Below are 27,966 nucleotides of genomic sequence, written 5' to 3'. Positions count from 1 at the left end.
ATGTCTAATGGACACAAGCTGTCAGGGTCTGGCAGTAACCAGTCCCAACCAAAAATATTTCCCCCTGGGACTGGTTCATCAGGTTCCAGCTCTGCTCTCACAGTGGAAAATGTGAAAAGGCTGGAAAAGGAGCACATGATTTCTAAAGAAGCCTTCAATAAGCAGAGAATACGAGATTATATTAAGCAGACTAATCTTGCTCGCTTCAGCAAAGAGACGACTAGGAAAACCAGCACAGAGCTTGTCTGGGATGCAGAGCCTGAAGGGGCCTCCTCATCCTTTCCCACAAAGCAGAGTGAAAATAGCAAAGTTTGCTGGAAGACCTCTGAAGAAACTTCAAGGAAAGAGAAGCTATTAACAGGTATTTTTCAGCAATCTATTAGAGGGAAGGAGAGAGAATAAGACAGCTGTCCTCGACATTTTCTGCATTTCTGTTTGCATATGGTAAATATGAGTGCCATGCATTAGCACCTAAAATGGTGATGGATTTTGAGGAGCAACATGTGCCTGCCCTTCCCTGCTTGCCAGCGTGGGCTGCAGTTATGTGGACCGCGGGGCTGGTTTGTACCATGTTTTGGGCAAAGCTGTGAGAGCATGGTAAGGAGCACCAGCACCCAGACCTAAATCCCAACCATGGAGTTTGTCAGAGAGCTCATCACAACAGCAAGGTATTAGTCTAAGTGTCTCGGCTGGAAAAAATGGGATTTTACCAGTAATTTAAACAGAAGCAGAGTGAAGCCAGGATAGAGTGTAAACAGAAAACCCATGCATCCATTTTAGACAGCACTTCTGACATTCCAAGGTGTTCAGAGTCCAAACACTGATTTAGTTTTGTCTGGAGCAGAGTTGCTCTGTTGCATGTAAATGCCAGCAAATTAACATTAGACAATTATCTCTCTTATTAGATATCTCAAGCTATGTTTATCTTTTTTTTATATATATACCCTGCTTTTCATAATATTTTACAGCTCATTAAGTAATTCAACCAATGTTCGAAGGCAGATCGCAGGGACAAAAATGTAGTTAATCCATGGAAAGGAAAACCCTCTAAGTTACAGGGAAAAAAGCCCTTTTTTAAGGATGGCAAGAATTTGTCCCATTTCTGTTCTGGCTGCCTGTGGCGACACAGCCCATCTCCTCTGCTTGCAGGCCAGGATGTGGCTTGTGGCTGTATGCAGGACAGGGTCACAGCTGTCCCCTGCGAGTGGGTGAGGAAGGGACAAGTGGCTCCATCAAAAGCCACTGGAAGGGGACCACAGCTGTGGGGAACGGCAGCTGGTTCCCTACATAGGGAGAGTCTGGCTTTCTGTAACAGAGACTGGATCACAAACTGGGGTCCAAGTGGGACAACTTGGCCTTATCCCAAGTATAAATCAGGTTTTTAGAGGAAAGATTGGACATTTTCCACATTTCTTCTTTGAACACGCTATGAGCATGCATTCCACTTGCTACAGGAGAACCCCTAGCACAGCCTGCCTTGGCATAGCCAGAAATGCACAGCCGGCATGAAAAAGCCAGGCTAATCCTTGAAGTAAAGGGTTACTTATTTCCTAGACAATTCATGCATTGGTCCTCCTTAGGGGTTGGCCAACAGAAGTGTTTTGGGCTCACTTCTGCATTTTTCTCAATGCAAATTTGCCAGGTCCCAAGAATGAGAAAAATCGATTGTTTGCACATGTAAGGTTTATTTTTGAAGAGCTTTCCACATGGAAACCAAGTATTCTTAGCAGACATACACGTGAGCTGCATCCTTGAGGACAAATCTGCCCCAGCAAGAGGCTGTGGATCTGAAATAGCCACAAGTGATTGGAAGCAAATGCATGCAGAAACCTCGCTCAGTGCTATCCCAGGCAATCACTTGTTGGATTTCCACACCACAATTTAAAATTCAGATGAAATATGAAGTCTCTTTCAGCCTGTTTCAGTAGAGGGCTAGTATTACACAAGCAGATTTACCAAGGAAAATCAAATATGGGAATGCCTCATTAGGGACCTAGAGTGAACAGTTAATATGTCTTCAAGAATTTGTACAGTACAGTGATTCACAGGGCTTCTTTGGCCTTTTTCAATCTCTTTTCATTGTTTTTTGTCTTTCATAAGAGTGGCTTATGTAATCTAAGCAGTAACCTTCATTTCGATGCTTTTTCTGGCTCCCTGTCACAGCCATGCCTCTCTTTTTTCCATGTCTCTTACTCTTCGACATTTTCTTTTCCACCATCTCCTCTGCCACCCTACTGCCCTCCCCAAATGCCTCCATGTCCACGCTCTTTCCCCAGACTTCTGCATGCCCTAAAGCTCTCCCCCTGTCCTCTCTGATTTTTTTGAAATAACGCCACTTGGGATGTTGGCACTGAGGTAGGTTGCATAAGCGGTGGTTTATCTGATAGAGCGTTTGAGCTGAGCTGAGCTGTACAATTAACCCTGTAGGTGGGGGCTGCAACAGACCCCAGGTCTACTGTGCTGCGCACACAGAGGTAAACATGCAGCCTGCGGGCACTGAATTAATGCAAACCTGGAGGAGAAAGGTGCTGCTCTGGCAGCAAACCCTCCAGGGCACTTCATCGGCCTGTACGAGGTATTGGGGCCAAAATTCCCAGTTTCCACCCCATTCTTGTAGCATCATGCCACAGAGGGGCAGCCCCGGTCCCCTTCACCCCATTGCCCCTGTGCAGCCACACCGGCACAAGCAGCAAAGGTGAAACACACATGGAAATATGCCCTCCCCAAAAGTCAGTAAAATAAGGAGACTGCTTATAAAAAGCTGCTTACAGATCAAACCTGAGCTGAAAGCCAAGTAAATTAGCTTGTAACTCTTGTCTCTTCCTTTGCAAAGTCTGCCCTCGGTCTCCAGCAACTTTTTTTACAGCTCATTTTTGGGAGCATTTTCTTCACTCTCCCGCAATTTATTATACCATTAAAACCGATGGGAAAAAATGTTGCTCGTTAAGGTGGGAAGGTTTTATCTGAAATACAAAATAATGAAATGGCAAGAAATCTCAAGGCAAGAAAAAAACCCCGCTGTTCTACACAAAAAGATGATCTTTTTTTTTTAAAGAAAGCCTTTTCTCTCCCCTCCAGCACCAGCGACAGCTTCCCCGTCAGCTCAGCCCACTGGCTCTAAGCCGAAGGAATCCAAGTAAGGAGAGTAATTGGTAACTGTTTTCTATATAATTCAGTCACGTTAGGCTGTATTTATGCCATACGCGGGTGAGCAGCAGGAACACCTAACAACTGGAGATTTACAGTATGCCTGAGACATCCACAGCCTGGCAGCCACTGCTGTCCCCCTGCTATTAATAAACTGGAAGTTATGTCTGTCCAAGTGGTTGTCTTTGGGCCCCTCAACATTTGCTGTATTGAAAGGGATGCTGCCAGCCTCTGCAGAGGCTTTTTTAATTTTTTTTTTTTTTTTGGTGTTAGACTGATAAATCCCGTATAGCATCTCTCGAAGCGGCTGCAATGTGTAATTTTTACTTTGCAGGCTGCTCTTCCAGCTGGGGAGGAAAGGGAGGTCTGATTCCCCAGCCATGGTAAATCAGCGTAATACCACTCTTCACGCCACTGATGCTGCTGCAGCACCATGGATTTACATCCACCAGGGATGTAGCTCACTCCTTTCAGCTGTCCGATATAAACGTTAGACATATCTAATCTTCCTTGCAGACAGAGAAAAAGGGAGAAAAGAGAAATTGGAGAGAGGCGCTTGTTCAAGAGACAAATAAAGACCAAATTCTTCTGCAGTGTACTTTAAATGGCACTCAGTTCATTGATAACATTCCTTGTATGAATATATGAAGGATGTTTTAGCTTTTTTCCTTAAAGATGTTACCACATGCGCTTGGCACCAAGGGAAATGGACATAAGCAGCTGTTTAAGGGAAGGCTGTTGTATTGCTACACGAACATGCAGCAAGGTGGTTTTTTTTCATTACAGGGTTATAAATTCATAACTTTGAGCCTGAAAGAGTGCAGGCTCTATTTCTTCCCCAAATTATGAAAATGTTATGGTCTGAGGTAAAACCTCTGTTGCGATATCAAGGGAAATCGGTCTTATGGTTTCCAGGCTAACAGAAAGTCACTACACAAATGCAAGAAAAATGAGATTTTCAACCCATCTGAGAGGTTTGTGCCTTCCCGCGAGGTGCGGAACTGCTGCTGCAGGAGCTGGAGGGGACCCAGCAGCCCAGCTCCGCGTGGGGCTGTCCTGAGCTGTCCTTAAGGGAAGGGCCATGATTTGGGGTTCATGCAGCCAGCTGCCCACACATCACTGGGGCTGCACCCAGACCCCTCACGGGCAGGCAGGTTGCTCAGTCTGAGCACATGTCTCGTCCTCAAGCAAACACCAGCTTGACCCATGGAGCAGCCCGAGTCACCCGCCAACCCCCCGGTCCCAGGAACGGGGGCTCCTGTGACATTTGGGTTCAATACCTGGCCCAGTTAGCCTGCACGTGGCCCTTTACTGGGCTCTGCTCCTCATGGGTAAGGCTGAGATGATGGCATTGCACTACCTCAGCAGAGCTGGGAGAGCAAACACATGATGGAGGCACCAGAGCATCACTGCTCCCCCTATTCCTCAATGGTTTTTCATCCACAGATGCATTAATTTGTGTGCGCTGTGCCCAGAATCCTTTAAAATTCATAGGTAACCAATAAAAAAGCAGTCATGTTTAAAGGCCTTGTTGAATTACTAATGCAGATAAACAAACCAAAAAAAAAAAATCAAAAGGCCTTCACTCCTTCCCTTGAATCAGATCAAGTCAGGCCCCAATCATAGTTTGTTCAGCATCTTTTTTTTTTTTCATGCTTTTTTTCATTTGCCAAGCCCACAGGCATCTTTAAATTAGTATATCATAGGGGCAATCAAAAAATTCTCCCTGCGTTACACAGATAGAAGCAGCTGGACACCTTGATAGCTCTGTGTCGTAGGCTGGGAATGATTTCATACCCTGCCAGACAACTGCAGGTGAAAAGAGAGAGTGGGAGGGGGTCTGGAAAGCCCCAGTTATCCCTCTGCGCCCTGCTGCCCTTAACTTTGCAAGTACATCTCTCCCTTCCGCACGCTGCAAGACCTAACTTTTCTCATTTTCTGAGCCAGAAGTCATTTAAGGTGACTGGTGCTCCCTGCCCAAAATAATGCCACCAAGAATCACTGGAAACAGCTGCGAAACCTTGCCTGCTCCTAAACCCCACAGCCCTCTTCCCCGCTGGCCATGAACCTCTTACGAGCATCCTACCCCGTGTCACCTCTTTGCAGATGGCGTGTAGATGGCTCTCCTGCCTCCTGCTGCAGCAGAAGGCACGACATCGAGGACGAAATGACCCAGACAGAGTGGAGCTATTCAAAAACGTCCCTGGCTGCCAGGGAGGATGGTAAGATCATTTAAAGCAACCCTGTCTGACATCCCAAGTACTCAGAATTGTAGAGGTTTTTTAAAAAGTGGCTTTTGGCACCAGTTTACTAAAAACAAAAAATACTCACAAAGTAGGTTTTGTTCGGCAGAAATGTTGATTCAGTTGAAGCACTTTGACTAGGATAAACGCCTCTCATTACCAATATCCTAAGTTCTGTTTCCCTTCTATTATTACGGCACAAAATGCCTTATGGCATTTTTCCTTAGACGCAGCTTTGTTTCACTTCCCACGTTATTAGGGGTTTCATGTAGAAACTGGCAAAAGGCAAACTCTCAGACCCCTACACAGAGCCGGTCAGACACCAGTGAGAGCCCAGGGGTATGCCAGGGCCACGCTCAGCCCCTCGCCTGGTGGCCCAGCAGCTGACGAGCATCGGCAAGAGTGCTCTGAGCCCGTATGACCCCAACCCACTCTGTCAAGGTGTAGGAATGAGCTGATTTTGCAGTGAGCTACCCCTTGAAGTCAGACTTGCTCTCCGTCACCACCCTAAGCCGTGAGACGCTGGAGCTGAGGGATGACACTTGCTGAGGTGGGAGGATGCCCAGCGGTTCTCAGCGTCTCCAGCCCAGCCCACGCTGTGTCAGTGTGGGTTGTCTCAGTCAACAGAGATGGTCACAACCCAGAATGGAGGAATATTTTAGTTTTCAGCTTCTTGATCTCAACAGGCCTCCTCGGGCTGATGAATCCCTCTCTTACTGCCCAAAGAGAGGGACTGAAGTGAACTTCACTTGAAGTTTATGAGCGCTTCAATGGTGCTGTCATTGCAGGCTGCCAGCAATGTGCAAAAGTCGTTCCTCCCCTCCCTGCCTCCTGCAGTCCTGAGGTTATGCCTCCTTTTTTGCCACCAGCAAGGCGGGCCTCTGCAACCATCCAAGGTCACTTTTCAAGGCCAGCATCTCCTTTTAGGCTAATGCAACTCTTCCATATCCAGCCATCCAGGTTCAGAAGGACGTTTGAGGGCCAAAGTCACATTGATTTCCAGGGGCACATTAGACACCTAAATGTTTTAGGGGATCCTGTCCTAAGGGTTTCTCTGTGAGAGAAGCACAATGTTGTCACTAGGCTGTCTCAGCCCACAAGGGTTTATGAAATGCTTAGCTAGCAAAACAAAAAGCATTAACTTCTTGGCTACAGCTTTCTGCCAAAAGATAAGCAGGTCGTGCTTTAATGCAGATGTCTCGGGGAAAAAATGTGCAGTGCATTAGAGAGCTGTGACTCATAGAATAATTATCCTCGTTTCTCATAGTTTATTAATAATTTAAACCCAATCTTGGTGTTATTGATCTATCATTGAATCGGAGATTTATTTCAGATCTGTAGTCACTGAAGCAGTAAATTTAATCCCCCTTCCCCTCCCACCCTTCCACCCACTAAACTCACTTTATAACTAAAACATGATGTTTAGGCTGTTTCAGTAATAGGAGAGGAGAAGAAGAGCCCAGAGGCTGTGGGTGGCAGGAGCATCCTTAAGCCCACAGAAGACCAAGGTGAGCGGCATTAAGGTTCTGGTTTTGATACACCTTTTTTTGACCGAACCACCCTTTGCACATGGTCTCAGGGATGCCAAAAGGACCAAATGCTACTTGCTGGCATGTGCATCACAACCAGATCCTAAACCGCTTTTGCCTGTTTTCATCTGGGTTTTCTTGCCCATTCCCATAGCTAACCATCAGTTTTGCACGCATCCCAGTTGTGGATCCCAGTCCTACTCGTCCTCTGGAAACACAGATATGAGCTCACCGAAGTAAAAGCACCTGCAACGCGGAGGCTGTTGCAAGGCACACAGTCTCCTGGGCCCGATCCTAATCTTACTTTAACTGGTGAAAACCTGAAGCAGCTGCCTGGGTGTCCCAGGAGTACCATGAGTGTAAAATCACCTTAAGCGCGTGGAGGATCAAGCCTAGAAAACTATGATGTGAAGACTCCTACAGCAGTGCTCACTTGGCTGTAACATGTGTCTGGTGCATTCACTAATATAAGCAGTAAGATCTGTCCTTTTAAAGGAAGCCAGGAATAGAAAACAGCATGCTTTACGGCTGTAAAGTGCCCAGAAGAGTGATTTTTGTAGGCAAATGAAATACATTTTTATTAGACCAATTGTAGTATACAGTTGGGGTGGAAAATGCATTCTTGGCTGTACCAACTCTTTCTCAGGTCTGAAAGAAAGCAGCAAATGTGCCCAAATGTTCACCTGTTCCTTTCCTTTTATATTAATGGATACAATTAAAGATATTACCATCCCCTGCCAGCCCATCCTCACTGCTGTCCTTAGACCCTGCAGCTGGAACCACAGCAAATGGGGGCTCTTGGCCACAGTCGGGGCTTCTGCAGGTATGGAAATGTGCAACGGGGCCAAGCTGTCACAGCCTTGCTCTAAAAAGCAAACAAGACTCAGTGTAACCAGGCAGAGCGGATGCGTTGGTGGGGTAAAGCGCTGGCATGCACGCGTGAGTGTGGGCTCTTAGCGCACCTCGTGTTTCTTGCCCAAGTGGAAGACATCCTTAGAGATGAACAGCAGGAAAACAAAGCACAACAAAGTCAGCATAGTCTATAACCATATTTTCCAGAGGTATCATTCTTAATTAAATAGTCATGAAGCTAGGTTTTCCTTGGTTTGGGTTTGGGGTTTTTTTTGGTGTTTGGTTTAGGTTAGCTAAACCTGGAATAAGACCAGTGAAATGCTGCTATTTCACTAATCCTGCAGGACAAGGGATGGTGCCAGCAGTAACATACCGGGGTGCAGGTGCTGGGTGTTGCGGGCTGTTGGGAGGGGAGCAAAGCCAGGGGAATCCACAGCTGGAAACGCTGCTGGGTGGCTGGGTCTCTGTGACACTGGGTCCCTTCTATCCTGATGGGACCGTTGCCATTGGCGGGTCACAGCTCCTGCAAAGCCCAGGCTTGCTGGCATTAAACCTTTCTCTTCTGCGAGGCCTGAGAGACTTGTTTGGCCAGATGTCACCCAAAGGTGTGAATTCCTAGAAATTGGGGCTTTCCTGCAGTTACAAAGCAGTGACCTCCCTTCCTCCCCCTCCTCGGTGAAATAGGCAGAGTGAGCAATCACAGGCACAGGTACCCATCACCAGTGCAACTGTGTTTTGAGTACCTACCTGCGATGGGAGCAGATTTGGTGCCTCTCTGAATACATAACCCTTCCTCCCACAGTTTAGTCCTGCACCAGGCAATTAGGAGGGTATTTTCAGTATTGAGCAACCGAGTAGAGAAACTGAGCATCACTTCAGGGCGCAGTTGACCCAGAATATGTTATTTAACATGTTTAGGTCTCATTGCACCCTGGCGAGGTGAGGAAACGCCTCTTCCTGCCCTTTTAGGAGTGGGTAACTAGAGAACTCTGTCCCCATCTCATCCCCCCTGAGCTAGGTGCCTACTCCCCCAAATCGCTTGCTGGAGGTGCTGGTTCCTTGCTGTTGACAATATTAGGCTCCTACTTCAGGCCTTCACTTACAGGAACGACCTTGGGCCTCAGTGCAGCTTGCACAGGTCTCCTGACCCGCAGGACACCCTTCTCAAAAGGCCCAGGTAAGGTATTTGCAGAGGCAGATCATGGTCAGCTAGCCCTCCTCCACTCTGGCTGGCCACAGGGGGGGGCGTGTGGTCCCTACCCCGCCTGGCACCCCTCGGAGGCTGCGATGGTGCAGAAGCAGTTTTGGCACCATGTCCTCACGCTGCGGGAAATTCTGCTCTTCCCTCCAGCTGTGGAGGTGCTCTCCAGGGACACCGAGGAAGGAGAGAGCAAGGGGACAGCCGAAACCGAGGAAGAGGCAGCAGCCAAGGACGGAGAGGAGAGTAACCAAGCAGGACTGCGTGAGCAAGGTACAATGTGATATTTGGAATAATCACAGCCTCTGTGAGATAAATCTGAGTTTTCTAGGTGCTCATCTGCTGTCCTTTGAAAATCCCAGGCTAAACTAAAGATCATTTTGCTCATAAGAATGACCAAAGCATTTGAAGTCCTCCTTTTGCTGCCGTGGATCAGAGATTAGCACTGTTAGGTGGCCATGGAGGACAAGTGATCCTGTCTAGTCATCCAGGGCCATAATAAAAATGACGAGGGAAATGTGAACTGGGAGCATTTTTGTCAGAATACTAGAGTTAGCCTCTAGGAAAGGGCCAAGTGGATGCCTGGGAGCACCAGCCTTCAACCGAAGGGCTGCAGCCCTCTTCTTCCCATGGTCTTCCTCCTCAATTTCAGTGGGTTTTGGTTCTGCCATATCTCAGCTGGGTGAGCATGGGATGTCAGAGACTGCAGGAGGCAAGAAAACCCTGTGGTTTGGAGGAAAAGCAGTTGGGAAAGGGGATGAAAGAAGGAAAACTGGGAATCTGAGAAAGAGGGCAAGTAATATGAGATTAGAGAAGGAAAAAATATCAATAGCTGTGGGGGTATGAATGAAAAACTAAGGAGGACAGACCCCAGGGAAGAGATGAAAACAAGAATAGGGATTAGGATAGAGGTAGAGCGGGGGGGGAAGGTGGAAAAACAGAGGGAGGGACATTGAAAGGGGAGGTGGCTATAAATTAGAAGCAAAACTTAGAGGAGAAGAAATTTAGCAAAATTGCAAAATGAAAACAGCAAAGTGAAGAGCAGCTGATTCCAGAGAGCAGAGGAGATAGGCTCGGCAAGACAACACTCCCGGTTGTTCATTGAAAGTTTGGTGACAAAATAGTGCAGGGAAGGTAACTCCTCTTTTCTTCTTCTGTCTGGATATCTGCAGTCCTCAGAGGAATCAGGCTGCGAAAGAAAGACCTGGGACTGCAAAGCACTTCCTTTCTGTTTGGGATAAAAAACATTCATTCTGGGGAGAAAAGGGAAAACAGCAGAAAGAAGAGATTCTTGCTTTTCTTTTCTTCTTCTTTTTTTTTTTTTTTAGTTTTTTATTTTCACAACAAGCTTTGATACACGTTCGTTAGGTAGAGAGTGGCTGCCCGGAGCAGGGGACATGCTCTGCAGTGAGGTCTGCTCCAGCATTTCCCAGAACAGATACCAGGCAAACGGAGGGGCACAACTGCAGAGCCGCTGCCTGTTCTACCTCCCTTTGCCCACCCCAAACCTCTCGGTCTCCCATTACTGGGGTGCAGTGGCTTGAAATCTGCAGGAGGATAATTCCTGGAAACCCTGCTCTGCGCCTTCCCCCGCCGTGCATCTCATCCCTCCATCCCTACTTTTGCTTGTCAGGCATTTGTATAAATAGGATTAACATTTGCAGTTACACTTAGCTAGGTTGCAAATTACACAGGCTATCAAGCCGTGTACTTCAGGGCATACACTGATTACCATCGGAGGGGCAAAAATGAGTTTTTCCAATAACAGAATATTGCATGATTGACTGGGGACATTATGGGGCAGAGTGGATTAGCCTTTGCCATCAGTATCATTTATATGTCATTACCGCACCAGACGTGGGCGAGCCGCTTCCATTCAGGCAGCGCTGGAGGTGGCTGGGTCCAGAGGAGTAGGGCTGGTTGTTAAAACCAGCACTGATTTCTGAACCTGCTTATAAAATGCACCTCTAGCAAGCTGCGCTCTCTGCTTCTGCTTACCCACCTCCTGAGCAGCACACTGCATGCCTTCAGCTCACCGGAGGAGCCCGTCCTCCCCTCCCTTGTCCTCTTACGGCCAGACCCAGCCCTCCCTGCTGCTACTGCAGGGATCCAACCCAAATGACATTCCTCTGGCAGTGGTTTCCCCGGCTCTGAGCCAAGGGCCAAGTCCTGCAGTACAATATATAGGCTGCTGCTCATAAAACATCATCCTACGACGTGATTTTTCAGAAGCCCAGTTCACATGCGGGCTCTTAGGGCTCTCCATCACCACTCTGATACTTTGCAGTCAGAGAGGAAGCTGTGGCCTACAAAAAGCTGCAGCATCTCCTGGTGTTTTCCAACTCTGGTGGGATTAAGAGATATCAGAGGAGCTGGGACACGCTGTAACAGGAGGCTGGAGGGTTCCTGACCGAAGGGTCTGCTGACCCCATCCTTAGGGTGCTTCCAGGGGCTTGCGAGAGGGGCTGAGGTCCCCGTTAGCTCTCTATTATGTATGAACAGCTTTGTCTACCCTCAACTTTCAGGCCATCTCATTTCCTTCATCTTGGCAGCAAATGATTGTCTCATTTGAATGGAAGACCTAAAATTGACAGAAAATCTAAAATAAGAAAAATAATTAGCAGCAAAACTTTTAATTCCCCTTTCTAAGCCACTTCTAAATGTGTTAGTGCTTATTTATTGGACCTGGCTTGACATTTAGACAGTTCCTTTTAATGCTAATAGGGTTGATTACCAGGTTGAATCCTACTGCTTTGAGGAAATGGCTGCTCAGTATTCAGAGCTGCCAAGTTCCCCCTGCACAGAAATACCCGCCTTTCTTCACAAGAAACATGTATTATTCAGTGCAAATACATTAAAATAAGGCTGTATTGGGTCTGGCTGAGATGGAGTTAATTTTCCCCATAGCAGCCCTCATAGTGCTGTGCTTTGTATTGGTAGCTAGAAAGGTGTTGATAACACACCGGTGTTTTGGCTACCGCTGAGCAGTGCTTGCACAGCATCAAGGCTGTCTCTCCAGCATTCCCCCCTCACCAGTAGACTGGGGGTGGGCAAAATCTTGGGAGGGGACATAGCCAGGAATGGATATGGACAAACTGCCTTTATCTTGACCCACAAGGTTTTTTCCATCTTATTTTCTCCCCCGCCCCCCCCCCGTCCTGCTGAGGAGGGGAGTGATAGAGCGGCTTGGTGGGCACCTGCCATCCAGCCAAGGTCAACCCACCACAAAAGCCATCGCGGGAGCGAGGAGCCTGCGCCAGCGATGCTGCACCAGCAGCCCATGCATGAGGCGTGTGGCAGTGGAGTGCCCGGGCTCTGCCCTTCCGTGGCTAAAAACCAGCACCTGCGGGACGGGGCCAGCCCACGTGCTGGGAACCGGGCTGCGATTTGCCCTGGCTCATCAGCTTGGCTGCGGTGCTGGCGGGCACCCTGGGGGTGGCAGGGCCCCCATCCGGTGATGGGTTGGGAGCCCCAAGGAGGAGAAGGAGTGAGAGGGGCAGCCATAACAGGGGAGGAAGAGGAAGAGGAAGAGGAAGAGGAAGAGGAAGACGAGGAGAGCAAGGAAGCCACCTGGTTTCCCTAAGAGCTGGGGTTTCCTGCCTTTGCCCGCTTGCAGTTCACCCTCTACTTTCAAGACTCTCGTCTTCCTCCCTATCCTACAGAACCAAACACAGCAGGGACTCCTTCCTAATGGAAATCTAGGGGCAAGAAATATGGGTGGGGTTTTTTTCCCCCCGTAACAGTCACTGTCAGATTATTTGCTTCACTGTGTATAATGGAGCCTTTTGTGCTCCCTCTCCTGCAGATCAATCGAACAGACAGATGTCTGATTGTCCTCCTGTTCCAATGTATATCATCATTACTCCTTCGGAGCTGCTGCAAAATAGCACAGGTGTCAATAAGAATAGAATTTGGCCTTACATTTACTTTAAATTAGCCTTTATAGGTGAAAATGGCAGGTTTTCAGAAAATGAGCCTCACCTTCACATTACTGAGCATGCAATGTCAACACGAGGCTGCCTGGGCGATGCAGCAGCCTCCAGAAATAGGGCAGGCTCCTAAACGCTGAGGGTGACAAGCCTGGCTTGACGAGCTTTGCCAATGGCTAGTCGAGCACAAGGAGATTACCCTGATCTGGGGAACAGAGATACTTGAGCTCAGGAATTTCCCCCCAGGGTGTGATTACCTTGTAATAGCCACTATCCCTCATTCTCATTTCTAGCTGGAAAGGAGTTGCAAAGCGAGGCTCCTAGTTTGTATCCATCAGCTGGTAAACAGCCAAGACATGGCTTTTAAGGCAATCTTGGAAAAGTGCACAGGGACACAAATGTTCCTGTCATTAAGGTGGTGAGTTTTCAGCCAGAAAAGGCACTTATATATTGTGTCATCAGAGCATCCAAGTGTTTGTTTTTAATTTACATGGGGAAAACCCAAGTGAATCACTCAGATTTGGACTGACTGTTCAAGCCACTGCTGTACATTTTCTTTTTTTCGCTCTCCCATCGTTCATAACCATGCATCATAAGCAGTACAGGAGCCACTCTCTTTCAGTGATGCCTTGGAACAATAAAAACCAAGATGATCCAGGTTAGGCTGGGGGAAGGTGAGCTGACTGCCATAAAACATCCTTGTTCTGAGACACAGCCACCACCAGGTCACATTTCCACTGCATGGTGAGATGCACGCTAGAGGTCTGCATGTAGCATGAGGCGCATCCCTTGGTTATCAGCCATGTTCCAGAACGACTTGGCCTCCAGCTGAGGACCGGCAGAGAAGAGCTGTCCATGCAGGAGAAGGTGGACTGGACAGGCTTCCTCAGGTCCCAGACACGTCAACGGGAGGAGATGGTGTGAGACCGGTTTCTGCAGCATGTGCCTTTTGCTATATGTCAGTGTGCCCATAGGGGATAGTCAGCACTCAGGTGGCTTGGTGCTTTCCCTCGGTCACTAAGGTCTGCTTCAGGGCTCCCACCGACAGCCACAGAGGTCACTGCTTTGTCTTCCACAGTGGGGGTATCCCATGAGATGGGGTCCGTGCTCTGAAGTGGTTGGCCTACAGAGGCTTTCACTTTGGGAGCTAAAGGGAAAGGGGATGCACCTGCCCACGGGTCTTGGTGGAAGGGTTTTTAAGCTGAAAATCGCACCCGGTGTGTTCAGGCTGGAGAGCCACCAAGCAGCTCTATCTCTGTGATGCAGGGGGCTGCGTTGGAAACGGTGACAGGCAGCAGCACCAGACAGCTCAGGCTGCATTTAAGCTGCTTTGCCTTAGTGGGAGACATGGCCTGGTGTGAAATGCAGAACATAGGGATGACTGCAAAGGGTCAGCCCCAAAGTGTGCCTGGCCCAGCATCCTGCCCTGAACGAGAGCCAGCAGATGCTCAGGAAGCAATACAAAAATAGAGCAAACATTTGTTTATACTTCCCAGAATACTCTCCATTCTTCTAGTGGTCTGTGACTCAGGAACATCCTGAACCGTAGACACCGTCTCTGCATTTAATAGCCCTTGATGGATTCTTCTTCCATCGATTAGTTTACACCCTATTGAACTAACAGTGAGCGAGCGGCTGTGTGGTGTTCAGTTGCCGGCTGAGGTTAAACCATGACACCAATGCAAACTTTAAAGATCCACTGGCACTTGCCACTCCATGGCAAGGAGTGCCACAGCTAAAAATCTCTTTTGTTTATTTTGAACTTGTCACTTAATGGTTTTCTTTGATGATCACTCTCTTCCTTTGAAGAGCACTGAATAACGTGAACAGCTGTTCCCCAGTCACGCCACTCTTCCCATCATAAAACTCGGTCATATTTCTTCAGTCATTTTTTCTTCCAAGATAAAAAGTCTTAATCTATTCAGTCATTCCCTGAATGGAGGCCCTTTTATACCTCTGATCATCTTCAGTTGCCTTCCTCTGTAACTTTTCTATTTCTTCTGTATCGTATTTGAGATTGGTGAATCAGGACTGCACAACAGTATTCAAGAGATGGGAGCCCATGGATTTATACAGCAGCATAATAATTTCCTCTGTTTTGCTCTCTCCTCCTTTCCTAATAATTCCTAGCTTTCTGTTTGCTTTTTTGATTGCTACTGAGTGTTGAGCTGACATTTGCATAGAGCTATCTATTATAACCTGAAGATTTCACTCCCAAGTGGAAATAGCCAGCTCAGAGCCCATTATTTTGTATGCAAAGCTAGGATTGTCTTTTCCCATGCACATCCCTTTACATTTATCTACATCAGATTTCATCTGTGATTTTATTACCCTTTTATTCAGTGCCATGAGGGTCTTTCTGCAACTCCTCACAGTCAGCCCTTTGCCTCAACCATCCTGAATATCATCAGCAAACTTCTCCTCTCCCTGCTCACTGCTATTTTGAGATTATTTATGAATATTTCAAAAGTATGGGACAATGTTTAGGCTAATTTAGCAGCTTTCCCTCTCAAATTTGAAGTGCCAGGTCCCAGGGAGAGGGAAGAAATGCAGTTTCCCAAGCTCTTGGAATGGCACTGGAGATCAGTTGGCGTTTCTGGGGATGGATGGCATTGGGCCTAACCAGCACGTCTGCCTCTCCCCTTGCACAAATAGATGTGGGGGTGATGCCACTTGCTGGGGTATATGTGTCTGCCCCCTCCACCAGACTGTACGGGACCAGCGGGAGATGGATAGGGTTATGGTGGCCCTTTCTCCTGATAAAGCTGGGCCCTGGCACAAAGAGGCATGCAGAAATCCTGGGGCCCCAGGAGAGGAGGCAAAGGGGAAGCAATGGATGGGGAAGCCTTTCTCTGAGAAAACCACTGCACACAAAGTTGTGAGATTTGTCACTTTGAATGAACAGGAGCTAACTGGAAACTCTTCCTTGCAAAAAGCCGTGTGTGAGCCTGTTGAGCTTGCCCAAGGGAGTCCAAGGCTGGAATCAGATGAGGAGCCGCTGTCCATGGGAGGAGAGTGTGAGGATGATGGGACTGCGACTGACCTCTACCCGGGCGAGGTGAGACCCAGCCAGCCAGTTAGCGAGAAGAACCAGGAATTACCATGATGAGCACTTTTTCGGTGGTGTTTTTTTCCCGGGGAGCAGCACCTTGCAGCAGTGCCCGGTGGAGGGGTCAGTGCCAGGGTCAACAACAAGGGGCACTTCTTTCTGCTGGGGGCATCCTTGTTTGGGGGAAGAGGCTGGAGAGTTGCCGCTGCTATTTGCAGGCAAAAGGAGTCAGGTTGAGCATCACTCCGGCAATGGAGGCAAGGGTGAAATTAATTCAGAGGAGAAAGTGAACAGCTTCAGTGGAAGGTTCCTCATCCCTGTCCGGTGGTGCACCTCGGGGCCATGGGGTTGCACCAAGCATGTTTCCCTCTCCTCTCCGACCCCGGTAATTTCTTGTTGCAGCCTTTAAAGCCAGGCAGCACAGGATTTGCCAGCTCTCTGGCGAGACACCTTCCAGAAAAGGCACCTAGCCTCCAGAAAAATGCTCTGTGAAGGTGGTTTGATGCTCCTGCAGCTGCAAAGGGAGAAAGGAAGATAGTGTCTCTTCTCTGATAGTGGAGCAAAAATTGCTCCGAAGGGCAGAGGCTCTCCCCTTTAAGAGACTTAAGCTTGACCATCAGAAAACCAGGACCCGTTTGATGAGAAAAGAGCAGGCGTCAGTGACTCAGGCACAAAGTGTCTCTTGAGCTGTGGGAAGACCTGTGTCTCCTGGCAAAAAAATGCATGCGCATGAAAAAACCCCACTGGTTTCACAGACCCACAAAGCAAAACAGAAATTCAAGAGAAAACCAGCGGCAGACCTGCTGCTACTGCAGCCATCAACCACCTCCTCGTCTGAGTGGGAAAGGCGCTCAGCCACCTTAAACATGAAGGCAGAAGTCTCTATTTCCATCCCAGCCTTTTGGCTGATGGCCGTGCCGCTGCCCGCTCCGGGGACTGAAGCTGGGGACTGGCGAGTGCCAGGGGCTCCTCTGGCGCAGCTGAGGGTTTCAGCCGTGCCTTCACCCCTTGCTTGTTTAAGGGTAAGGTTTGGGGCTGGAATGGCTGTGTGGTGTGCCCAGTGCCAGCCCACTGCTGGTGAACCACACCGGCTTGGCGCGCATGTCTGCGCAGCCCTGGGGCAGTGATAGGGGGTGTGAAATCAGTCCCTTCAGTTGCTGTTACAAATTTCCTGTTTCATTCTGGTCGGAGCTGGAGGGTCTTTGCCTTCCTCTTTCAATAGCAGGTTTTTGGTAGGAACAAGTAACAGATAAAAACTCTTCTCACCACCAGAAGGGTAGATGTGGATCGTAGGCAGAGCACAACTTTTCTATAAGCAGCAGTGACTGGACCAACACAAACCTGCAACGCGTGCAAAGAAAACCAGAGCACGCTGCAAAAATGTATGGGTGCCATTTATCAGTCCTGGAGGCACCAGGGTTTGTGCTGTCGGCCAGCCCACCCAGCCCCGGACCACAGCTGGCTGATGGAGGAGGAAAACCCATCCAGAAGGCCACCTGGGGCAAGACGGGGTGGCTTTAGGTGACATGACTGCTCACGGTAGAAGGCGTCAGGACAACTACTATAAATACTACGGAGAGGAAAAAGGCCTTTAAAGCTAAACCAGACTTAAGCCACTTTTGAGCAATTATCAGGAAGGAGGAAAGTTAATCATGAATGTTTCCATCACAAATGCTTTGCAAACACAGGTTTTTTTTCCTTTGCAAAATGCAAACGTTTTCATTTTCCTTGAAGTTTCTCCATATCAAGATAGCCTTAAAAACTGAATGCATCTTGTTTTTTAATGTAGTTTCTCAGGGTTCTGTTTTTTTTTAAGAAGAGAGAGGAGCTACTTTTTAAAACTTGTTTTAAAAGTTTTAAAGTTTTTAAAGTTTCAAGCCTTTTAAAAAGGCTTAAAAGCCTTTTTTTTCTCTTTTTTTTTTTCACTTTCACAGTGCTTCACAGGATGTTAAAAGAAGGCCAAATTAACAAGTTGTTCGCATTTCACATGAAAAAACAACTATAAATTTCCATTGAGCTCTTAGGAAGGAAGCATAAACATGCCAACTGTATTTGTTTGGGAGCACAAAAAATTAAATATAACCTTCATTTCCTGATATTTTTTATATATATATATATACGTACTGAAAAGGAGTTCTGGTGTCACACTAAATGCAGTGGGCTTGGCTGCTTTTACAGGAACAGCCTAGACTTAAGCCCAATTTATTTATTTTTTTAAATTAATGAAGCTGATGCTGAATTTCCTTTGTCCTCTGAGGAGACCACCTGGACTGAAGAGTCTGCAAAGTGCACCTTTTGCAGTGCTCCTGAAAAGCCAATCCCAACAGCGGTGGATCTGAAGGAACAACCCCAGGAAAATGTGAGTCTACCCGTACCGTGTGAGCATGCCTGTAACATAAGTTTCTTCCTGGCAAAAGGGAGAGTGACCACCCCATGGCAGTGGCAGAAAGGAAGGGGAGAGGGATGTGGGCAGAGGAGCTGGAGGGTGAGGAGGTCTCCAGTGCGCCCAGGTGCCGCATACCAGCCTCACCGCTGCTGACAGGCGCTGCACCCCACAGCTCTTTTGCTGCAGGAGATATAAGGAAGTGTTTGATGCTGTCATCCAAGAGCAGATGAGTGAAGATGAAGCAGAGGAAAAGCTGGACATCATTCCCCGTGCCAACCCTTCCCAAGCTGAGCTGAGGAACAGCATCAAGGAGAAACTGCTGCAGCAGTAAGGAACCACGGGAGACTGGCCCAAGGCCCTGGCGGGAGGAGAGAAGCCCCATCTCCAGGTCCCTTTCATTCTGGTCCCAGGAAGTTTCGCTGGTGGGAACCTGCTCGTGGTGTTGTGGCACTGCTGCCCACATGCACCAACAAGCATTGAGGCATCCTCATGTCAGTCCTATGATGGTGCCACTGGCGGGAAGGATCTATCACCTGCCCTGTGCAAGACGTGCTGAGCAGGCAACAGCGCTGAATAGGGCATTAATGTTGGACCAGGACAGTTCAGTGCTGCCAAGGCAATACTTGCCTGAGGGTCCTCATGCAGCTCATCTTCACTGTAGGGCCCTTAGAAAAGCACTAGTGGGCTTGATGAGGAGCAGCTAGAGCTGAGGGCTCAGCAGTCATCAGCTGATCCACCTCTGCAATATTTGCATTGAAGGTTTGACACTCGCAGATTTGGAAGCTCCCTAGAAAGAGGGATGGGGCCAGATGCTTTCCCAGATGGCAAAAGATTTTCCCAAGCCAAACCCCAGGTAACTGTTCCCTCACAAGAGTCCCTGAAGGCATCTGACCCCATCTGGGGACTCACTCCCGTTGCACAGCCTCTGCACACCTTCCACTGCAGCTGCTTCAATCCCCACACCCAGCAGCCTTGGTGGACGTGGATGTGACTTCCCAACCACCTCCCAGGCTGCCAAGCAGCACACGAAGGGTCTAGTTCCTGTTTCGCTCCCTGGGAATGTGTTGTTCCCAGGGCATACCATGGATGGCCATGGCTGGGGCACGCTGGCTTTGCCAAGGTGGGCAGAGACCTAGCTGCATCACCTGAGGTATCCATCCTTCATTGCTGTTTCCCCTTTTCTCCCACTGTTTTGGTCCTTTGGGGTCTGACATGTAAGTGCCATCATACCTTCATGGGAGCAACAGCCCACACCGAAATTTCCCTCGGGTGCAGAGGGGCAGTATGAGGCTTGAGTGCCACTCAGGTCTTCAGGTAGGACATGGTTTAAGCCTTTTGGGTAGGGTCTGTCTTCTGGCTCTGCGGCAGCCAGCAGCATGCGTGGAGTACAGCGCTTGGTCCCAACAGCCACACAAGCCGAGTTTTGCCTTGAGAGGCCAGAGTGACAGTCAGGGGCATGACACACAGGTGGAGCGAGGCAGGGCGTCCAGTCACGTGTGTGATGAGATGTGTGGGCAGGATGTCCTGAGGGTTCGGACTCACCTCACTTCTGCAAGCCCGTACCCATGCCTTCCCCCATCACCTGCAGCTCCCCTTGACTGAAGGACAGGGAAACAGGTGTTTCTACTGCATGATTAAGCAGACTTGTAATGAGATGGATCTCCCATTTCTCTTCTTTGGCTATAAAAGCCATCTATGGTGACAATCTCATATGTAGACATCTGCATTGCTTCAGGTGAATCCTGATATAACATCCCATGATACTTTTCTTTCCCTTAGATTATGTGGGTAGTGTCATTAGCCAACAATTTGATCTTATTTTTAACTTCCCTTTTTTTTTTTGATCTTAGGTTGGATGAAGGAGGTTTTCAGAGCTACAGGGAAATATTTCAGCAGTATCTGAGATTTGCTGCCTGTAAGTACCTTTGCTAGTGAGTTGCTGTCATTGCTGGGCTTGACCTGGAGCCAGAAGCATACAGTAACTTCAGCACACCCAGAGAAGAAGCAGCGACTGCAGCCCTTTGTGTAGTAAAAGGTGCCATAATCCTAATTACGAGTGGCCAGGGACCTTCATAGTTTCTCAAAACACAGGTCTGCATAATTCTCTGCCTACAAGGTCTGTCATCTCCAGGCCATATATCCTCTGGCTGAGAGGAGTAGGAGACGGTATGGAAGAGACTTGCTAGTTCATGTCTAGTCCATCCTTTGCTATGAGTAATTCTCAGCTGCTCATGGGTTGGACACTTCATTGTTTTAAGCAAGGAGATCCCTTACATCTCTTAGGAAAGCCATCCTGCAGCATCACAGAGCCTACCCCATCCTAGTTAGGTTAGATTTTCCCCTTCCACTTATTTCTCCTCAAACAAAGCAAAAGACACAAAAACTCCTCAGTCCCTCCCTCCATCCCCCCTCCTTTCCAAATCATCCATGACACAAGGCTTGGAGTAACAAAGCTCCATCACCTTTTCCTCAACAACAACCTTCTAAAATTTTTTCAGGGACCAGAATTTCGTTCAGACTCTCAAAACAAAATGAATACACCGTCAGACCAAAGACTGCCCCTTTCAAAAAGCACCAACCAACATCCGCACCTCCAGAAGACCTACTGGAGCTGGACAGGGATTTTGTTGCGGAGCACTTAAAGGTGGGTATAGCCTGTTGGATCTCTTCTTGTTGCTTTTCAGGCAGGGCTTGTAGAGAGCTGTATAATGTTAGGTCAGCTCATACCCCGCAAGAGTCCAAACGCATTTAGATATCTCCTATGAGATATGGAGAAGATTCTGATTCAGCAAAACGTTAAAATGATCATCAGTGGGTGCGTTAAGTTGATGGGACATACCAACTTGTGGCTGTTTGAAGATGGACTTAATCAGGTGTCCATGGCTGACTGAGGTGGAAAGCTGAGTCTGGTGTCCCTGGGGTCTTACTGGGATGATAACTGTGTGTAAAGGGTTTTACTTATGGAGCATCCTATGCAGCTTGAAGGCTGAACACCATCAGTCAGTGATCCTCATCTGCACTGAAGCCTCAGACCCTGCTCTACTCACTTCCATTCCATTCAGCTCGCTCAACCTCCAAACCAGGCTGCCCTATCCAAACTGCCTAGCGGGGACGGATCCAGGCCCCTTGGCTAGGAATCACTTGGGGAAGTGCTCCTGGTCCCAGGCCAAGCCTCAGTCCAACAATTTAACAGCACAGGCAAAAGCTTTGCAGGGTCCAGGCAGCCTTGAATCATTAGCAGGGACATCACCGCTGTGTCCAGCAAAGGATGGGGTGGGGGGCTCACATGGCAGCTCTCCCTGGAAAACCAGGCTGGATGCAACCAAAAGAAAGACAATTATGGGTCAAGGAGCTGATTTTCGTGAGAATGGCAAAAGTACATTGCACGGTCTCTGTCCCTACTTAAGGAAAGGGATCCCTGAGATGTTCCAGCACAAGCTCATGTGGCTTATAAATCACAGAGGCCCGACCAAAAAAGGTCATGGAGGGCTGCACAAAACCTGGCAGTGGCTCAGCAGTGCCTTGGCAGTGGGATGGGAGCTGCCCGAGGGTCCTGGCACCTCAGCTGGGGACGAGCGGTTACCGAGGTCCCCACCAGAAAAGACTACCAGGGTGTCCCCTCCACCCCAGCTGCCATGAGAAGCAGCTCCTCGGAGCCCATCATGCCAGCCCCAGTGACCCCGGGAGGGCAAGCAGAGACTGGGGGCCTGCCCCATCAGCCAGGGGCTGGGTGGGACCCCGCACCAGCTCAGCGCCCCGCAGTGTGGTTCTTCTCTTCCCTCCCCTGCGTCTCCTCTCCCTTCCCAAACCAGAAAGCATTGCAGTTTCTGCAGGCGTGCAAGAAAATTACCTGTGATTTATCACACAATCAGTGATTTTGTTGGCTTTTTTATTTTCGACATAGAAGCGCATTATACTGCTCTCCGCTCCCGAAATATAGGGGTAGCAAAGCCTCCTGCCTTGGACCATCTGTCTTTTTAGCCTCATAAAAAGCCTGAAAAATGAAAGCAGGAACAAAATTGTCTGTTTGTTGCTTTTTTGTTCCCCTCCATCCCTTATAACCAGGAAGTAATTCTTGGCTATTCCGCAGAGCCAAAATGTGCATCTTCAGGTTATAAATTAGTGCCACAGTTATGGCTGGAGTCAGCCACTTCACATGTACGAAATGCCTCCGCCTGGGAGCTGCTGCAGACGAGTCCCTCAGGTCCCCGCGACAGACAAAACCCGAATACGGCCTCTTTCTGCACGTGAGAATTAGCTGCTGCTTTTAACGATGATGTTAAAAGGGAACAGCAAGGTCTCCCTGCTTCCCCCCTCTCCAAGCTGCTCTCCGTTCTTCCTGGAGAAGCAGGCAGTAATGCTGCTTATTCCTATTAGAAAGCATTAAACCCATCTCCCTTGTAATGCCAGGAGCTAAGCCCTTAGCAAAGAAATGTTTCTATTTCACTTGTCAGTACATTACAGGATAAATTACTCGTGTGCCTGATGGAAAGAGGGCTCTTGGCAAATTATATCATCAGAGAGCAGCTAATAACATAAAATAAGAAGAGCTGAGCTTTGTACATGAAATGTGAAAACACAGAAGTGAAGGATGAGTTTTCCTCAGCTATTTAAAAGTCTTTAATTAAAAAGTAAGCAAACACAAAAAAACCAAGGCTAGGTGGAAAGCACAGAGTGTGACGGTCTGGCTTGCCGGTGCTCTGGGGTTGGTACCGGTGCGGGGAGAGGGAGGCCTGGGGCAGAGCATCCCCATCCCCCGTGTATGGGCCGGCATCCCCACAGTGCTTGCCCCAGCCCCCCGCTGCCTCTCAGCTCCTCGGTTTTGCTCCTGCAGCACTGCCGCTCTCCTGAGCCTGTAAGACGACGTTATCCTGATGGACAGACATTTTTTCTCCTGTTCCCAGATGGAAGTGGTCAGGTTTAGTATCCGGCAGCAACGGAGCTCGGGTAGGGGGGCAGCCACGGGAACGCCCTGCCTCAAGGTGGGTCACCATGACCCTCCTCCCTTGGGGTAACCCGCCTCAGCCTCTTGGGCCGGCTACGCAACTCGTGCCGCTCTAGCAAGGAAATGCAGCCTACAGAGCTGGTTGCCTTGGGGTTGGCTCTCTGAAGGGTGGTGGAGGCTTGGGTCATTTCCCCCCAGACACTGTCCCATGGTGGTTTTCTTTCAAAGCATGCTTTCTGTGGGCTTTCTATGGGCTCGTCTTTCCTTAACTGTTTCTCAGCTACCCGTCAGGCAATGTGGCCATTCTCATCACGTTCACCGAGGAAGCCCTGTTCACCTATTGCATCCTGGAGGACAGCAGGTACCCGGGGATCAGGGCTGCCTTCGGGAGCCGCGGCCACGGGGTCTGCTTCCACCCTGACGGCCACCTCTGGTAAGTGCAAGCCAAAGATGACGCCAGGTCCCAGCTCGGCACCAACCCGCCCTGGTGGCACCCCAGGGCTTTAAGGCATGCTAAGAGCATCTTCATTTTTTGTTCCAGTTTTATTTTTTCCTATGTGAAAGTGCACGAAAAGGAGGGAGGGCTGTGCTGCAGCCCACCAGAGAGATGGCTTCTCCTGTTGTGCACCAAGGTGCAAGGTGCAGGCAGCATGCATGGCATGAGGGCACTTGGGGATCACCCTATTTCAATTGCCAGTGACACCTGTCTGGAGACCCTAGTGTGAGGATTGATCTTGGCCAAGGTTGGCCACACGGCCATGGAGGTGGCTTGGCCTCATTACAGCACAAGGATGAGGGTGCACCTTCTTTACCAGCTTCTCGTGGAGCCCCAGGTGGCCACGATGGAAAAGCATGGGCTTATTATCTGCACGCGAGGGGAAGACGCAGTAGCCGGAGTCTGTTAGCTTGAGGTCAACATTGCTTCTGGTTTGTTTCTCACAGCCAGTGAGTGTTACTCACTAAAGAATGATTTAGGTGATCAATTTCTTGCAGTCAAAGTTGTAATATGAGGTGACTGATGGCTTTAGTAAAAAATGCTGGCATTCGAGCCATCAAATACTAATTTTTGACACCCCACCCCCAGTCTCCAAAGTTTCCCTTCAGAAAGCTAGGAACTGGGGGAATCAGTAAATCCCATCTCAATTTTACAAGTCCTCCCTGTGTTGAGACTAATTAACAGACATCTTAAATGTCTAACTGGCTATTACAAATCATTTTAAATAGCTTTTGCACTAACGCTTCCATCAGACTCCTGCAGTCCTACCATTTGCCTGCAGACACGCCGGTCTTTCATCCATCATGCAGCAGCCAGGTTTTTACAGCCCAGCACCGAGGCGATCCCTAGCAGCACTAAACCATCGCCGAACCCACATGGGGCTCTCCTGGCCCCACTGGACCACACACTCCCCAGCAGCATTAGCCACACGCCGGCTTGCTGCCGAGCTGGGGCAGGCTGCTACAACCCTCCCAGCCTCTCCCAGCAGCTGTAAATTAAGGGCAATGCTAAGTGACCGCTCTGATATTTATAAAAAGAATATGATAGCTTTGCTGAGAGAAAAACAGAAACCCAACAGCCTGTGGGTAGGTTGTCTGTCCCACATATGGACCGGTTCAGGCTTGTATGCGGCTGGCGCTGTAGCACATCACAGCTGCAAAGTTAGATTCTTTTTTTCCCTGGGTTTTTTTTTGCTGCTTTTTCTGAGCTGCGGCACGAGGTAACGCTGGGGGAGGCCGAGTTGCTCTCGCAGCCCGGTGAGAATCAACTTCTTCATGCGTAGGCAGGAAAAACTCAACATAACACATGTTGTGAATGATAAAAACTCCCCGTGTGCCACAGCTGGGGGGATGCTCCAGCACCCAGAGCTGCCTACCCAGGCTGCCTTGGGATGGGGAGTATCAATTCTTATCTGTACGCTGTAAATATGGGCTGTTTTCCCACACACGCTGCGTTTCTCTCTTTCGTAGTTTGGCAAGGCCATTTCCCACACCCAGACACACACACGACCACACACGCACGCCCATAAAACCTGTTTTTAGCATAAAGGTTGCCAGAGCAAAAGAAGTTACCATGTCCAGGGACTTTCAGAAGATGTAGACGTGCAATAGGAAGAGGGGGACTCACACACACACGCACAGAGCCCACACTTCGCCTGAGGATTTTCTCTGCCCGTTGGGGACTCATTGCTCTCCCAGGGGCCAGCCAATTTCTGTAGCGTGCTTGTACTGTAGGACAAAAACTATTAGAAAACCCAGTCCTCAGCCTGGTGCGTCAGATCCCAGCGGTGACTCTGGGACCACAAGTTTGATCAAACTGCAGACAAAAGATGGCATTTGGGACCGGGGAGTTGTTTGCTCCGGATTCATCCAGCTTCGTGTTTGTTCCCAGGGCCGCCCTGGACCCCTGCACTGGGATCTGCCTGGACCTGGCAGGATCCAGCCAGAAGCGCTGGAAGTGGCATGACTTCAGCCACCACACTCACAGCCCTCCTTTCCGGTCCGTCACCATGAAACTGAACGGCCACGTCACCATTAAAATCCTGGCTCAGGATCAAATTGATTTATTGTTCACCAGCCGCAGCGATCGCATCCGTTTCAACGTGGGGTCCCGGCTCAAGGTGAGCGCTTGCTGTGGTAGCCCTGCCTGGCCGGCTCCTGCCTACCAGCTGCTTGGAGAGCAGCAGCAGGGAAACCGCCCGGTGGAGAAAAGCTTGGGGCTGCTGCATGGGACTGGTCACAAATTTTCAGGTGGAAGAATCACCGTTTCATTCAAAAGTAAATTTCCTGCCTGTGTGAATCTTAATGAAATTCCCTTTCAGGAAAGCATTTAGGTAAGATTGAAATGCTGTCGCTAAAGGGCAAGAACAGCACATCTCACAAATTCATTCTGAAACACTATTTCTTCTCAAAACATTTATATTAAATGTCAATACAAACAGAAAGCTCCCGATTTTATCTAAACAGCATTTCACTTAACATGAAACAAGCAATTGGAGAGAGGAGTGCCAAAATCCTTTGGTATTTGTTGTCACTCAGGTTTCCCACCTCTGACCCTTCCCTGGAGGTAGAAATGCTGTTTTGGCCGGGGCTCAGCCCTGCTCAGTGCAGTGCGACTGTCCCAGTCTACTGGTGTGCATCCCTGTCCTCCGCTGGATGCAAACACAACTGGTCAGCTCTGAAACACAGGTCACACATCACCGGGAGCTCATGCCTGGTTAGGGGCTGTGTCCTCAGGGCAAAGGATTCAACTTGCCTTCCCTGGTGCAGGCACAAACCAAACGTTGACAGCCCTCACAGCAACAGTCTATACGTGGCCACAGATATATTGCTAACGGAAACAGACATCTGGGTAGCTATTCAGAAAGGTGGCAACAACCCAAGGTCAGCATGTGGAACCATAAAGCATTGGCACCTGCTCTTCCATCCCCAAAATTCAGACTTCTCAGGACCCATTGCTACGTTAGGTAAGGAAGTCGTCTTCCTTGCTCCACTACTTCTGGGCAGCCCGCTCCCACCAAAGGAGGCCAGAGCCGTGCGTTTAGCTCCTCATTCCCCTTATACATGCACTGGAAGAGGATCACCTCCAAAGGGGAGCCATAAGGGTTAGTGTGCTCCATGGGCATGGAGAGAAAGGGCACCCTGGACACACTACACAGGTAAGCGTGAAAGGCTGGGTTACAAGGGATGCTCTCCCACTCAGCCTCCCTTCAGGGGGTTCAGCATTAACGCTCTTCGCTTTGCACGGGCTCTCTTTGCAGTTGAAAGACCCAGAGACAAGTCACCTACTTAAGTGGCCAGAAAGCGAAGAGGAGCTCTTCCTTCAGTCTAAAGAGATTCAGCTCAGGAGCCTGCTGTCCGAAATACAGAGAATGTTGCAATACTTTTGGCAACCCCTCTCTCAGTGATATCACTACTTGTGTTCCATCATCTTCTATCTGCATGAAATACTGAAATGAAGATATTAAGACTTGCAGCAAGCAGTTACATCAGCATTTCAGATCAACTTTTCCTTCACGAAGGTGATAAGTCACTTGGCGATGAAAATAAAGCTCCTTTTTTCAAGCTCACAATGCCTATCTTCCTGTACATCAAGTCCTTGTAACACAAAGTTCGTCTCATTTGAAAGCACTTGATGAGTCATCGTATGATCAGTGGGGTTATACACCGAATGTGCAGTACTTTGAAGGAGATGGCTTCCTTCCTACAGCTGAACAACTGGACTTTGGGAACTTGTACCAAGCGTGACTGACGAGCCCGCTTTGGCTCTCAGCCAGAGACACCCATGCTGGTGGAGAGGGGATGGCAAACAGCAGCCTGGGTACAGGGACCAGGGGTAATCCAAGAGAGGGAGGATGAGGGGCCTCTTGGGCGTCAGGGCTCCAGCTGATGGTAGATGGTAAGTCCCATGGCTTAGTGGCATGGTTGGCTGCCACTGAAAGGGGCCAACTGATTCTTTTTTCTTTTTTTTTTTTTTGTTCTATTCAGAGGTCTTTATATCAAAGATCTGATTTGCTCCACGGTGTTGACTTGGTTTTAGTGTTCAATGAGGATAAAAATGCACGAGGCTAGGAGAAAGCAGCGTTGGTGGACACGGGGCTGGATCTACCTGCAGTCACCACATGAGTCGCTTCAGCAGCACAGGCTTTTTCCCCTTTTCCTACCCACATCACTTTGTCAACACCAAACACGCA

General features: G+C 48.9%; 1 protein-coding gene across 1 annotated transcript; it reads left to right on the top strand.

Moving 5' to 3' along the window:
- On the top strand, window positions 1-27,180 carry ERICH6B (glutamate rich 6B). The gene is made up of 12 exons (XM_019473560.1): window positions 1-361; window positions 9,123-9,242; window positions 15,835-15,956; window positions 16,703-16,969; window positions 18,208-18,306; window positions 18,506-18,660; window positions 20,184-20,248; window positions 20,832-20,977; window positions 23,168-23,256; window positions 23,559-23,711; window positions 25,647-25,893; window positions 27,034-27,180. The coding sequence occupies exons 1-12, from the start codon at window positions 1-3 to the stop codon at window positions 27,178-27,180; spliced, it is 1,971 nt and encodes a 656-aa protein (XP_019329105.1).
- Window positions 27,181-27,966: the final 786 nt, after the last annotated feature.

The sequence above is a fragment of the Aptenodytes forsteri genome, unplaced genomic scaffold, assembly GCF_000699145.1.
Source record: "Aptenodytes forsteri isolate BGI_AS27 unplaced genomic scaffold, ASM69914v1 Scaffold199, whole genome shotgun sequence".
Lineage (NCBI taxonomy): Eukaryota > Metazoa > Chordata > Aves > Sphenisciformes > Spheniscidae > Aptenodytes > Aptenodytes forsteri.
This window is presented reverse-complemented; position numbering and strand designations above follow the sequence as displayed.

Excerpts from the sequence above, each read along its gene's own strand:
- ERICH6B (XM_019473560.1), top strand. The coding sequence starts at position 1 with ATGTCTAATGGACACAAGCTGTCAGGGTCTGGCAGTAACCAGTCCCAA. Across the intron at positions 18,661-20,183 it reads AAGGAGAAACTGCTGCAGCA|GTTGGATGAAGGAGGTTTTC; the intron begins GTAAGGAACCAC and ends TTTTGATCTTAG. Across the intron at positions 25,894-27,033 it reads ACGTGGGGTCCCGGCTCAAG|TTGAAAGACCCAGAGACAAG; the intron begins GTGAGCGCTTGC and ends CTCTCTTTGCAG.